The sequence below is a fragment of the Hydra vulgaris genome, chromosome 12, assembly GCF_038396675.1.
Source record: "Hydra vulgaris chromosome 12, alternate assembly HydraT2T_AEP".
Classification (NCBI taxonomy): Eukaryota; Metazoa; Cnidaria; class Hydrozoa; order Anthoathecata; family Hydridae; genus Hydra; species Hydra vulgaris.
In genome coordinates, this window is record NC_088931.1 from 64,660,929 (window position 1) to 64,676,504 (window position 15,576).

At 29.1% G+C, this 15,576-nt stretch overlaps 1 protein-coding gene across 1 annotated transcript in view; it reads right to left on the reverse strand.

Moving 5' to 3' along the window:
• Positions 1-4,437: 4,437 nt before the first annotated feature.
• LOC136088926 (ADP-ribosyl cyclase/cyclic ADP-ribose hydrolase-like) overlaps positions 4,438-15,576 on the reverse strand; it is a 32,171-nt gene continuing 21,032 nt past the window's right edge. Inside the window, exon 7 of the mRNA XM_065814103.1 lies at positions 4,438-8,718. Coding sequence (XP_065670175.1) covers positions 8,631-8,718 — 88 coding nt within the window. The 3' untranslated portion in view covers positions 4,438-8,630. The remainder of the gene's footprint in view (positions 8,719-15,576) is intronic.

Genomic DNA, 15,576 nt, shown 5'->3' on the forward strand with positions numbered 1-15,576 from the left:
ACCGATTAAGATAAAAATTTCTACCATAGAAGGTGAAAAATTCTAGCTTAGAAGGTAGAAAATCGATCTCATGCTTACCTTTTTGTTTGCAAATTGAGTCAAAAATATTTGTCATCAATGCTTGTTTACAAGATCTTATTCAAATTTCAATTAAGTTAAATCTTACCAATAACAATAAACAGCCAAAGAATCCAAAGTTATGGCGGTATTTTTTAATGTTTGAGATTAGCTTCCCGACATGGACCAGGCTCCAAACATTTGTATGTTTGTACTTCTGTCAAATTATGATACTTTGTAAAAAATTGTGATGATTAAAGGCGAGGAACAAAAAAGCCCTAAACTTTCTTCCCCTCCTTCCCTAAACGTAAGGGCAACAAGTGGATAAAATACTTTTTGTATTATTCTCAACTAGGCTTAAATTTATCGATAAGTTTTAAGTTTCATAGTATTATTTCTCAGCGTTACATAAATTTTACGTACCAGCTTTGTAGCTATTGGTATACAATAAAACTTTTTATGCAAACTAACGTTCATTTTTGAGGTTTGAAAAGATCAGAGTTCAATAATTTTTTGTAGGTGCATTGTAAGTACTTGGTCGAACTTTTTTTTTTATTAAAGAGCATTTAATGACCATATGCTAAAAAACAAATTTGATTATGGAAGATATTTTTTTTAAAGTATCTTTAAGAACTATTTATCGTGCAAAAGTATGCAGCTGTGCCGCAGTAGTTAGAACAAAGCCCGAGAATCAACGTCGGGTCTGGCCCAATAAGCAATATTGGTACGGAAGGAAGCCTGGCATTTCTAGATAAACGCTCTTCCGCGGTGCTCTGTGATAAGATCCTAAAAACTACTGGGAGAAACTTTACCACAATAACAAAATTTACCGCAAATAATGTTGCAATTTTAGATTGGCTAAAAATAAAAATTTTGAAAACGTGTGTCAAATCTCGTCTCTAATCATAATCGAACAGTCAGCAATGTAACGTTACATAAAGTAAGGAAGCATTATTTTTGAACTATGCACTAACTCTTGCTCATCGTGCGATGTGGAATTATAGAAAATTTTCCAGCTCGGTAATTTAAAAGCCCTGGAATCGCTCGTCAATTTTTATGAAGAGCTTTGAAAGTTTGGTAACAATACCATATTGGTTTATTTTCTAAAATAAAAATAAAATAATGTAATGTCGTTCAATGGAATCTTTTTTCTTATTGGTGTGTGTAATTACATGTAAAAAACAATAACTTTGGAAAAAATTTAAAAAAATATTTAGCTAGAACCATAAATACCACAGATTGTAGAAAGCGTGAAACGCTTTTCACAATCTGTGGTATTAATGATTTTATTTAATAATATTTTTTACTAAGCAACATTTAAATCTTTCCCTTCTTTCTCTGCCTTAAACGTTTTTAGAAACTTTTTAGATGGTTTTACATATTATAAGAATATATATATTCTCTTTGAATAGGGTTGCCTGATATTTTTGGCATTTTTATTTATAGACACTCATCAAAACAATTTTAAAAAATAATCTTTTTTATTTTAAATAAATATGTTTTTAAAAAAGTTGAACAAAACAAGGAGGTATAATAGACTTGTTGGAGGGAGAACGAAGCCGAAATTCATTTACAATTGTGGAGCAGTCTTAGTAATATAATTATTCCAGCGGCAAGTCAAAATGGTGCCTTTGCGTTACAAAAGGAAAATTTTGAAATATAGTTTAATATCTTTGGAAACCATTATCAAAGTGAATTACTCTCTCAAAAGTTGACTGGATAAGCTTTTAACAAGTGTTCGAACTATAAAGAAGTAATCACGTCGACAATCACTATCTACATTAAGTAATCTCTCTTTGAATAACTCGATACTTGTTATAATTATCAAAGTTTTACGCAATCTTTACTACTTGTTTGAACCTTATTTTTTGCTTGATTGTTTAGCTATAGATTTTTTATGTTCTTATAGAACGTTTTTTGGCAAGTAACTTTTAATATCTTTCCAGAATTTTATTTTGTATTGTAGTATTTTTGCTGGAATTTAAAACAAATTGTTATACTTTAAATATAGAAATATAAAATACCTTTTTGCTAACCATGAGCGAGATCTCGTCTCGTGCTCGTTTCTCGTGAGAAATGGGACATCTCGTGAAAAACGAGAAATAGAAAATTCTTGCGAAAAGTAGAACGAGACTTAAATATTATATTATTTTCCAAATTAAAAATTATTATAATTTACAAAATGCTTAATAATTTGTTTTTTTAATTAAATAATATTTTGGCTTCGTGATTTTAATAAATCTAATTAAAAATTTAATTTGTTTTTGACAAAAACAAATTAAACTTTTAATTAAATTTTGAATTAGATTTTTTAATTAGATTTTTTTAAAAAGCCTAATTTAAAAATTTTATTAGATTTTAAATATTTTTAATTAGATTTTAAACACAAAAACTTTTTGTATAAAATGGTGCACTTTCGAATTAATTTCATTAGTTAACCAGTGGAATTCAACTTGAAAAGAAATATTCTTGCCTCATTTCAACGATCAAAAATGTCATCAAGAAAAAACAAAATCTGGAGATATTTTCAAAAAACAAGTGACGGTGCTGAATGCAAGGCGTGCAAAAAGTCTTTGAAAACAAAAGATGGAAACACAAGCGGAATTCATAGTCACCTCAAAAAAAAACACAGCCAAGATTACGTTGAGTATTCTGAAAAAACTGACGACTCTATTCTTCCTCCTCCTAAAAAGAAACAACGAACCATGGTCGAAATGCTTGAAACTAAGTCCAAATATGACAAAGACAATTCCATTCAAAAACAGTTTGACTCTGCAATGCTGGATTACTTTTGCACTGATCTGGCTCCTTTTCAGCAGTCGAAGGAAGAGGTTTCAAGAAATTGTTTGACATTGCAAACCCTAAACTGAGCCTTCATCACAGAACAGTATATTCAAGAAAGCTTTCAATTCGGTCAAGAGAAGTTCAAGCTGGAATGAAGAGCATAGTAACGGAGATTACGCCTAATCTAAAAAGTGCTGCATTAACTTCTGACCTTTGGACTTCTAGAGCTTAGGACAGCTACATCTCTTGGACTTTTCATGCTATTGACGAAAATTGGAGACTGCATCACTGGACACCCTATGTCCAACAGTTCCCAGGCAGACACACAGGTATCTTAATTGAAGGAAAGCTGGATTCTTTCTTAGAAGAACTAAATTTGCCTGCTGATTTGCCAATGTACTGCGTGAACGACCAGGCAAGAAACATGAAACTTGCAATCAAATTGTCAAAGCGCCTTGACCAATACTTGTGCAACAACCATATTTTACAACGTGCAGTGCGAGACTCATTTGGAATGACTGCTGGAATGGATGATGCGTTGCAAACATGCAAAGATTCGGCTTCTTTAACTCACCAGTCAACAGTTGCAGCTGAGTTGCTTGAATCAGAATCAGACGCTCAAGGAATCAATTTTAGACAGTTACGCCAATCTGTTGACACAAGATGGCATAGTGAACTGGATTGCATGGCTTCTGTCCTACATCTGAAGAGTGCAATTATCAGCCTATATGCAAATTAAAATATTTTTTTTTCAAAGACCATCAGTGCATCACAGTGGAAAACAGTCGAGGGAGCAGTAGAAATATTGACACCACTTAAGGAAGCTACATAAACGTGGTTGGCTGAGTCTATTCCAACAATTAACACTGTCGCCGATTCTCTTTATTTAATCCATGACAAAATTGATCAATTTATTGAGACGGATGGAAAAAATGGCTACGGTGACTTATATGCAAAAAACTTGAAAAGCTGCATTGAGAAAAGATTTCCTCTTTGTTACACTGGAAACTTATTGAGTACTGCAGCAAACTACTTAAATCCAGCTTTAAAGGGACTTCACTTGAAGTTCTTCAAAAAATTTCAAACAACAAAAGAATGGTTAGCCTCACAGGTTAAGGATAATGTTGAGTGCTAACCTGTTGCTAGAGTCCTTTCAGCAGATTTGTCCCCTAATTCAAAACTGAAGCGCAAGTTAAACGTCAGACTTGAAACACAAGAGCCAACATCTAAACTGAATCCTATTTTGAGCCAAATGTACCAGTATGAATATCTCCCTGATGCCAAAAAAGACTTTCTGATTCTTGATTGGTGGAAATTGCATTCAAATACATTGCTAGAACTCTCTTTATTAGCTAGACAAATTTTAGCTATTCCAGCAAGTTAAACTAAATCAGAGAGAGTTTTTAGCTCAGGTGGAAATGTCGTCCGATCATCCAGACACAACTTACACCCAAAAAAGTAGAACAAATTATCTTAATCAGAGAAAGCATTGTCTTGTTGGAAAAGTTTGACAAAAAAATTCTGAATTAATATTTGAAAAAGTTGTTTACGTTTGAAAAATGTCATTTGTTTCTATTTGTCAAAACCATGTTTACATTTTTTTTTTTTTACTTGGATTTTAATAAATTTGTTTTCAAAAATTGTTAGATTTCTCGTCTCGTTCTCGGTCTCACGAGAAGTACTAACTTCTCGTCTTGGTCTCGTCTCGGTTTGAAAAACCTAGTCTCGCTCATGGTTACTTTTTGCGTAAATGTGGAAAAAATACGACCAATTCTTATCTAGACATTTATTAATTTAATTCTAATCTAGGCATTTATTATTAGTCGTTCAAAAAGCACAACAAAAAATGACAACATGCTACCTCTAAATTTTGTTTACATATTTTTTTAAACTTCTATCTTTTAATTGCAATGCATTGAAACAATATGATTTAGTAACTTTTTTTTTAAAGTGAAATGTGATTGGTTTAGTTTCGTTTTTACCCATGCCGAGCCAAGATAGCCGCTAAGGGGTCAGAGCGTTAGGAGAGGCCAGCCAGAAGGAAATCGATATTTTTTCTTTAGTTAATTAAAAAAAAAAATTTTTTCAAAGAATTATTAAAAAATACATTATTTGAAAAAGTCAAAATTTACTTTTTATACTTTTATACATATTTACTAGTGAACATGCTGGAGAAAGATAACTTGTATGTTGCATTGATTACACCAGGATTTGCAAAACTTTTGCAGTTTGCGTTTAAACTTTGTTATATGATAAAAAGCTTGCGTAAAAGGTTTCAGCATCAGAACAACTATAGGATTAAAATTATTTATTTTACCGTTTGAAAACCAAAATTAAAAATTTGGCAGCGCATATGGAAAAAAGTATGGAAGTACATGGAAAAAAAAACATGGAAAATACATGGAAAAAATCATGGGATACATTGAAAAAAAATTAAAAAATTTTCTCTAAATTAATTAAATTGCCTATCTAAACTCTTTTTTTAAAAGTAAGAAATTCAAATAAATTTTATAAGTATAAATATTGAAAAATCATCCGAACTTTCATAATAAAAAAAGTCAGAAGTGATGAAGTATAGTCTGAAGTGATCAATCAATAATATTCAGACGGATGAGCCTAAGAAGAGAAAGTCTGGAGGCAAAAGAAAGAAAACATTTAAAGTGAACTGCAAACCTAAATGTTTTTGCGTCCTTGCAATAAAAAAAAAGTTTACAATATTTCTTGCAAAAAGATATTCTTATGCATTATCACAAGAGGCGTTGGATGCTTTGGTATCCAACGTGTACTTTGCTTTGGTATTCCACTACGTGCTTTGGTATTCCATTAGTGTGCGAAAAAAAGTACGCAATTACTGGTATATTCTGCTAAGAGAGATAATGTTTACTGCAAACCTTGCTTCTTTTTTCGGAAAACTAAGAGTTCTTTAGCAAAAAAAGAAGTATTTTGCAATTGTAAAGTTCCTTTATACTTCTTTGTATAAGGCAATTTTACAATTGCAAAATACTTCTTTGTTTACTAAACTGGTACTAAGCTAAAAACTAAAAGTCAATCCATGATGACATAAACCTAAGCAATCATTTTTCCTTTATTTCAGTAATGTTTTATGCCTCAATAAACAAGTTTAAAATTGTTTATTGAGGCATAAAACATTATTGAAATAAAGGAAAAATGATTGCTGAGGTTTATGTCATCATAAATTGACTTTTAGTTTTTAGCTTAGTACCAGTAACCAAAGAAACTTGTATCTACATTTCCTAGTTTACATAAGGGTTTTAGCGTGTGAGTGTGCGGAGGAAGTCGGGAGGCCGGAGAGGCCACAACAGTTATTTTGCTGGTGGGTCAAAATAACTCAAAGACTGACCTGGATTGATTAAGTCTAAATTATGATAACTGCACAGTATTTTATTGAAAATTATGTTACTACAAAGTAGATTATGTTCCTTACAAAGTAAATAATGTTCCAAAGAAAACGTTCCTTTAAAATTGAATTTTTACTTTGTTCTCACTCCACCTATTTTATAACTTTCCAATCCACCTGTATTATAACTTCGTTCCCATTCCACTTATATTATAACTCTTTGAATAAGCAGCAATAAAACACAAAACTTTAAACAAAGAGTTTTAGTTCCATTTCTATTTTAATAACAAAAAATTTCTGACAAAATACGTCTGACTGCATTCGTTTATTGTGATCAAGTTTGAAAATAAATATTTCTAAAAGCTTACAAAGCATTATAAACCACATTAACTTTCATGAACTTACGTTTTAAAATACTAGTATTTTAGCGATTTGTATATACACGTGTTGAATGATAGGATGAATATACGCGTGTTGAATGATAGGATGTATATACGCGTGTTGAATGATAGGATGTATATACGCGTGTTGAATGATAAGATGTATAGTGTCAAAATCCGTTTATGTACTTTAAATGATTTAGTGATTATAAAAGTTTGGCACAGAACACTTAGTAATATTTCATTTGCTGTCAAAGGAAAGAAAGTTACTTCAGTTTAAAAAAAATAAATAATAATATTTAGGAATTTATTTTAATGTCACAATGACTTAAGTCTAATATTAAAGTCTGTTGTATGCAGCTACTTTTTGTCTTTGCTAAAATTAAAACCTGTTTTCTTTTCCGCGATTCCTGAAGTAACTCAAATTATTAATTAAATGTAAATGAAAAAAAAAATTAATTTCCTGCGGCAGTGTGGGCTGTGACAAATGTAAAAATTTTAAACTTGGCTCACAATTTAAATTTTAAAATAAAAATCTATTAAAAAAAAAGAATATCTTAAAATCAATAAACGATTTTAACACTTTTACAGAAACAGCTGAGCATATTTTACACAAAGTTTCAAGTTTTTAAAGGTTTTTTTCAAGTGTATAAAGTTTTTTTTAACCACTCAACACAAATAACTACCTGATGTACATTTTTGTAGAAAGTACAACAACTGTCAAGCATAACATTCGTTTAGAGCGACAGCGATATAACAAACATAGCATAACATTCTCTTAGAGCACTAACCAACATAACAGACATAAAATTCAATTAGAACAGCATACAACATAACAGACGTAACATTTATTTAGAACAACATAAAATATAACATTTAATTAGAACAACATACAACATAACAAACATAATTTTCATTTAGAGCGACATACAACATAACTTTCATTTAGTGCGACATACAACATAACTTACATTTAGAGTGACACACTACGACAACTTTCATTTACTTGTCATATTAACTTAATAGTTGTTAAAATTTATAATTTATAATCAAAAAATACTAAATAATTATATTTTAAGTTTCAAAGCCTGCTAATTTTGAGTAAAAAAAAGTTTAATTCCACTTTTACTTTTGAGTAAAAGTATAGTAAGTATTAAATTTCAAAATATATTTTAAATGATATGTATAACTTTTACAGATACTTTAATAACCTCTTTTGTATAACAACAATTTGTTGTTATACAACATTTGTTCAACAAATATGTTGGATAATAATTTTAATGTTGGGGTGCATGTGCACGTACGTTTTTGAGCGGCTGAAAATAAAAACTAATTTTTTTTTCGTTGTTAATAATATTAACATTCACCATATTCAATATAGATATTAAAACAACTTATTGCGATTTAAAAAAAAAAAACTCTATTTGAAAACTACATATCTAATACATATAAGAAAAGTTTATAAAAATCAAGAAAAGAAAGTTCTAAAAAAGACTCATACTTATTATTCGTAAGTTCGAAAAAAGATTCATACCGATTATTCGTATTTGACTTATGGAGCCTTAGAACTCTTTAAATGAAAAAAACTAAAAAATCTAACTTTAAAACACAAAACATATAAGTTTATCCAATGATGTTGTTTTGAAACTAAAAAAAGAGTTTAAAAAGAATTTTAAACCTTATTTAATTTGAACTTTTTTAAAATCGGAGTATTTATGCAAAACGAATAGCCTTTTTTAGACCTCATGTTTAAAAATAATTATTTCCACGTCTCCTAAGAATCTGTTTTTATTTTTTATTCTATTAAGTTCCTAAACGTTTTTTGAGCACTAGAAATTGAAAGTCCATGTAAAAATAAACATTGTCATTGGATTATTTTTGAGACTTATGATTAATATTGAAACATATGATTAGAAATTAAAAATTGCTAGTAAAAATTCGTTAATAAAAATCAATTATCAAACAGGTTTATAAACAATAAATTAAACTGTTTATTATTTATTGGTACCTTTAAACTCTGTAATAAATTCAAAACCTGATTTCTTTTTTATTCAATGATATTGATTCGATGTGCAATCGTACGCAGTTGGTTTTAATTTACAAATCAAAGAAACAGTAGCATTAAGTATATCAGATTTCCTAGAATTAAACATTAAATATATCAGATTTCTTAGAATAAAATTCATTTATAAAAAATATTTAGAGTAAATGTATGCTGAGTTTTGAAGTAGTGGCGTAGTGTTGCAGCAATGATGTGGTGTTTGTAATTAAGGCAACAGTGAAAATTGTTTTAATTGAAATAATGGTGTAATAAAAAATTGCGGTAATGGTATAGGTAAAAGTTGCAGTAATGGTGTAAAAGGTAAAAAATGCGGTGATGTGGGAAAAGCGTAGTGGTAAAGCTGCGCTTGATTTGTTTTTAAACTCAGAAGTTTCGGGGCTTCAGAGTCCATAAGGTTTAAGGAATATGATAAAATTCGGAAATAAATTAGTAGTCTCTTTAACTGTAATGGGATCTGGGACTAGGAAAAATGAACATATATTTAAAATTCAACTATTTACAAATTTAAATTATAATTTTTACGCTGCTTTTTTATTCATTATTTCAATATTTTAACCAAGCATGTTTAAACATTGTTGGTACACTCAATTGCTAAAAGTTAATTACATATGAACTGATAACACGTCCCTTAAAAGTGCTTGCATTCCATATTCTATATCAAAAAAAAATTTCTTAAAATATAGGAGTATACTATTCTTGATTGACATCATTCGATTTAATCTTGAGTTTAAACCATTTTAGATTTAAACTCAGGTTTTATACGTTTAAGTTGCTTGCGCAATTATTTTTAACTTATTTTTCATGAATATTTTCGAAAAAATCTAAAATTTTGATTGAGTCAATTTGCTTTCAACACGTCTGTATCACGTTTTTAGCACGTTTTGACTGTTTAAACTATTCATTAAATGCTTTTTGTATTGATGTGACTTGATATAAAAAGTTTTTTCAACCTGATTCAAAAGACATAATATGGACTTGCTATATTTGTAAATGTGTTATTGATTGAGACAATTTTAACGGTATTTTAGGAGAAGCGGGGTAAGCATTTGCATCGTCTCTTCATAAAATAATTTGAAGCTGGTTACACCCACAGTAATAATAAGGTTTGTTTGCGGATTGATTTTTTTGGCGCAGAGTTTTTGAACCACGGACGGAGATTTTTTTTAAATTTAATTAAAAACATTTTATTATTTAAGACATGTTTCGCCTTCATGCAGTCATTATCATTTTAAAATATGTTTTTCAAAAGCTGTCTAAAATATATTATATAATTGTAAAAATAAACATAATTAACATAAAAATAGAAAGTGGCGAGTAGTTTCACCAATATAACAGGATTTATATCTTGCAAAAGCAAATTTGTAAAAAACGAATAATTTAAAATCTGCAGGAAAGTGATCTTTAGATTAAAAAAAGTTGGACACGTTTTACGAAGTAAACATTTCCAAAAAATATTCTGTCAAACTATTTAGTATGACAGAATATTTTTTTCAAAATTACACTCAGTCGATGTGTAACCGCTTATAACTCTGAACAAATCTCTATATCCGACACTCTAAGCAGAAAAAGTTATGCCAACAGTATAACTTTGTTCAAGGCAATAATGTCGATATAATCGGTTGCAACAAAAATATATTTTCATAACAAATATTCTATATTAAACTTGCCTTCCTGCTTGGATAAACTATTTTAAACCTAGTTCTCTAATATAAAGTTTATTGTTCAGTAATTGGTTTAAATAGCTTTAACAAAACATCCTGCGGGAATTTTACAAGGACACAAAATACGAGGACTTGCACATCCAGATGATAAACAAAAATCTTTTTAAGAAAATTTGACTTTAAAAATTTAATTTTTAATGAAGATTTTGTTTTATTATGACAAGAGGCGATTTTAGGGGGGTGATGGGTTTATTTTTGACTAATTTAGCCAGCTAGTCGGTTATTTGACACAACTCAGTTTGGTGAATTTTCACCCCCCCTTTGTTTTGTTTGTAAAATCGCGTCTTAATATTATCATACAATAATTTCTACGTACGTCGATTTCTTTCAATCTTACTAACAATTATAAGGATGTTGGTTTGCAATAACAAAATATTTAGCTAAGTCATTTTTACAAAAAATTTTAATTTTTTACAAAAAAGTGAATTATTTAGTTTAGCAATTTCACTCCACTCCGCTCCTCAATTTAAAGTAATATAAAAAAATTAATGATATTGGTTTCTCTGTTGAAAACTTTTGTTGGGTTTTCAATGCTCAAATACAGTTGTAAATATATAGATTTAGTTCTTACACTTTGAGTGTTAAGTGTGCCAAGTTCATGAACAGATACATCTTCCAAATAGCTGCTTAATTTAACAGCATCACTATACAAAAAATGCTTGTGTGGTCAATTTGTGTAATTTTACAAACAACACTGAGAGGTTTTACCTCTTGCTATTTCTCATTTTTATTATGTTGCGTGTTACGTTAGGTCAACTCATTTATAAGATTTTTCCTAGCCCCTTCTCCATCTAACGCTTCAAGCAAATGCTGAAATAATTCATTAAAGAGCAAAACGCAAAACCTCTACTGTTGTGAGCTATAATTTTTTTAATTGTGTAAAAAACACTAACGTGAGTTAGTAGCACGCCATCACACCTAAGTACGCTCGGTTAACAAAATTAAAGCCCAGCTTAATTTATTTATATGTTAAAGCTTCTGGTAATGTTTTCTGCAGAAAAAAGAAAATGATGACCAACTTATACGGAGCTTGGTTGTTTTAAAATTAGAAAATGCGGTTCTTCGAAACCCTTTGGAATGGAGTTTTACAACAGAAAAAGAATTTTTATCTTTTTATACAACAAAATAAAGCCGTTAAAGTCGGTTATGAATGATTAATTTTTTCTTTTTTGCTTGTTCTTGTTCTCCATTTGAAAGTGTGAAGTACGGTTTTTCATGTTTTTAACTTTTAACTTTATCATTGTAATTATATTTGGTTACAATACTAAAATCTTGCGAAACATTTAAGACAAAGGCATATCTCTTGTTGTTCTGTCTAATAATTAACAGCAAGCACTAGTTCGAGCTGTCATTTTATTGTAGTTAGAGTTTCAGTTAAAATTTTTAATTCTAGTATACTCTTTGTTTCTTGTTTGGTTACTGATAATTTTGAATATAAAAATAAAAAGAAAACTGTTACGTTTTTTAATAAATTTCAAAAATTTAATTGCAATGCGCTAGATCTAAACGAAAAATATTAGTAGTTTTACTATGCATCTTTCTGCAATTTTAAACCAGCAAAAAAATATTTTTTACTTATAAATGATTTTTTATTTCATTTGTTTACCATTTAACACTTTGTTAACTTGAAATAGTTCCTAGCTACTTGTTGTAAAACTTCTTTTATTTTATTTCCTTTATCGGAAAAACGGTAAAAAGTGTATATTTATTCAAGAATTCAAGTGTGATGCGCTAGCTCAAAACGTAAACTATTGGAATTATTTTTTCGGCATTTTTCTTAGATAAACTAGAGGCAAATTTTCTGTGGTATAGCAAACCTAAAATCAAAAAATAAATATTTTTGACCCACACTAATAATTTTTTTTGATAAAATGTTGTAAATTACTTTGTTTATTTTATCAATATGCTGCTTATTTATTTTGTAAAGAAAATTGTTATCAGAAAAGTCTTACAATTTGGTCAAATGAGTTATTATACTTAATATACCTAGGGGCAATTTTAGGAATAAAATAAATAGGGAGGAGGAGGCGGGGCGGTGCAAATCCTAAAAACTGTTTACTAAAAAAAAAAAGAAAAAAAAGGTCCTCAAAACTAAAAACCCGCCGACTGAAGGTGCCAAGTCCCTAATAACCGACTGTATTCCTTAAAAATGCGACTGTAAGTTGATAAACGTCTTCTTTGAATAGAGGGGGGAGGCAATGATTGAACGATATCGTGAAGGTAATTGTTTAATGATTGCGCAGTATAATGTATTTGAACATTCTAACTTAAGTCGAAATTGTTTGTTGTAAAAAACATTATTTAAATTGAAAAAAAGTTTTATTATATATAATTTTTTTAAATACTTTTTAAAAACAAAAAAAAAATTAAAATGATCTTTAAATCACAATGCTCAAAACATCACCAGGTTTAAAAACTAGTTCTTCGCAGTTTTTCATTTTAAAGTCGTGATGTTTACTACTCGGGGTGGTTTAAGTAAATTAAAATAATTTAAGAGTGGATCACTTTTTCACCCTAGATGGAAATATAATTTAACTATCCGATTGACGATTCAATAACGCTATTAAAGAACATTATCAGTAATTATGTGAACACTTATATACAGAAAAACATGGTAGCTTCTGCTCTGATAAGTAATCTGCAGTAGCTTATCTTTCAACACTTTCCTTTAGAAAGATCTATTTCCATCTTGCTTACAGACAAGCATTTTATCAACTTACTATAAAGAGCTGCATTTGTTGACATAGTTCAATTTTTTTTATCCAAATAGTTTAACAATTACACTTCTTAATGTTATTTCATTACAATGCCGCATACAAACAGACCAGAGTAATTTAATTTTGATTAATTGTTTTTGATGTGATAACAAATCTTTATCTTTTAGTGTCTAGTTTCATTTCTATAACAGACTTTCTCTCCTTTTTTTCCTCCTCTAATGAAATCTGCCCAGCGGTTTTTTTAATATTATTAAAACCCATTTGAAACGAAAGAGGTCTTTTTCATTTTTTTGTGCAATTAATCAAGAAAGTTTGGAAATCTTCTTTCCTTTCATACAAGTACGTTAAATATGTACTTGCTGTATGCAAGAATGTGACAAAAAATACTTTTTACAGAAAATAATTTTGCACTTGTAACATATGATATCTAAAAACTGGTCCTGTTTTGATTCCCAAAAAGACAAGCTTTTCCATGTGCTTCAGTTTCGCTAAGATATTTTTTTTTCAAAAGAAAAAAATTGTTCATGTTTTACGAAATATGGTGATAAATAAATAAAGTTTTATATAGTTTATATAGATTTCAAAAAATTAAAAGTATTAATTTTTATGTAGATGTTTATAAAAGTATTAGTTTTTATATAGTTTTTTTATACAGTTTTAGATTTTAAAAGTTTAAAAAGTATTAATTGTGCTTGGATTAATTGATCAAAAATCCTACCTTCCCAAAAAGTGCAATCTTTCATAAGTAAATCGTTTTTTTTGTCATTACTTGCATATAGCGGAATCATAAGAATGATCCGCCAAATTAAAAACCAAAAATTTCGAAAATTAAGACGAACCCTAATATTAAGGAATGTTGAGGTTAAAGTTGGTCACAATGTGTACCCACTAGTTTGATTATTTTATTATTATTTTGTGATCTTCAAAGTTTTTATAGTTTTACAAGGTGGAAACCGAAAGCATTAAAAAATTCTTATGAAGTCCGCTTGAAAAATTAGGTGATATTTGAAAAATTAGGTGATAATCATCAGCCAAATGGGTTAGGACTTAATGTACCTTCAAGCCCAATAATATATACAATATAAACGCAAAAAAAAAAAAAATTAAAACTTATTGCAACCAAATAAAAACATTTTAAAAGAAATAATTGTTTATATATATGCATATATATATATATATATATATATATATATATATATATATATATATATATATATATATATATATATATATATATATATATATATATACATATATATAAATATATATATAAATATATATGCACATATATATATGCATATATATATATGCATATATATATATATATATATATATATATATATATATATATATATATATATATATATATATATATATATATATATATATATATATATATATATATATATATATATATATATATATATATATATATATATATACAGTGTTGGACAAAACATTTGCAACCAACATCGAACAATGCTAAAAAGTGTTCCTAATTTTACATGTCTTAAAAACGAAACGAAATATACTACTACAGCAAACAGTTCAGGAGTCTGGAGTCTTAGCATGCCATGCCATGAGCAATCAGGTGACAACACATAGGCAGAATTTAGTTAACAAGAGCCATTTTGCAGCGGACAAAACAAGTGCAACTTTTTTAGTTTGTTTCATTTTCTTAAGTCTGGTCCGTGTCAACGTCACGGAAGTTTTTTAATAATTAAAGGAAGTATCCAGAAGCATGAAGAAGTTTCCAGAAGTTTCCAGAAGAAGCATCTGGAAGCATCCAGTAGCATCCAGAAATATCCAGAAACATTCAGAAGCATCCAGACGCATCCAGAAGCTTCCAGAAGCATCGAAATGAAGCATCTAGAATCTTCCAGAACAGGTTCACACAGGTTCATTTTACTATATAAGTGACATGTAAATCGACATGTAATTCAGTCAGTATATGTAAGTCAATCAGTCAGTATAATCAAGACAGTTTATCGAAGTGAGTTTTATCAAAGTGTTTTATCGAAGAACATCAATACAAGAAGTGTAATGAATACAACAAGTGTTTGAAAACAACAAAGAATACAAAAAATGAATACAACAAGTGTTTCATTACATCAATACAGTCCACATCCAACCAAGACGTTGTGTTCCACAGAGCATTATTGTATCATCAAGGTAAATGTAACACGGTAAGCCTTGAGAAGCGTGATTATTTGTTTTTATTATTTTTATGACTTCAAGTGCAAAAATGGCTCCCAACAGTCTTGGATTGGAACTAAGAACAACTTATTATTGGCGATTACGTAAGGTGAATGTCAAAAAAAAGTATTTGTGATAAATATCGCGTGAAAAAATGCACCGTATCAAGACTATGTTCCAAATATCGTTCTACGGGGAAGTTGGCAGCAGATAACAAAGGTAGAAGACCGCGTTCCACCACATCTAGAGAGGATTCTATGATCGTCAGATCAATCAAAAAGGATCACTGGATATTATTAGT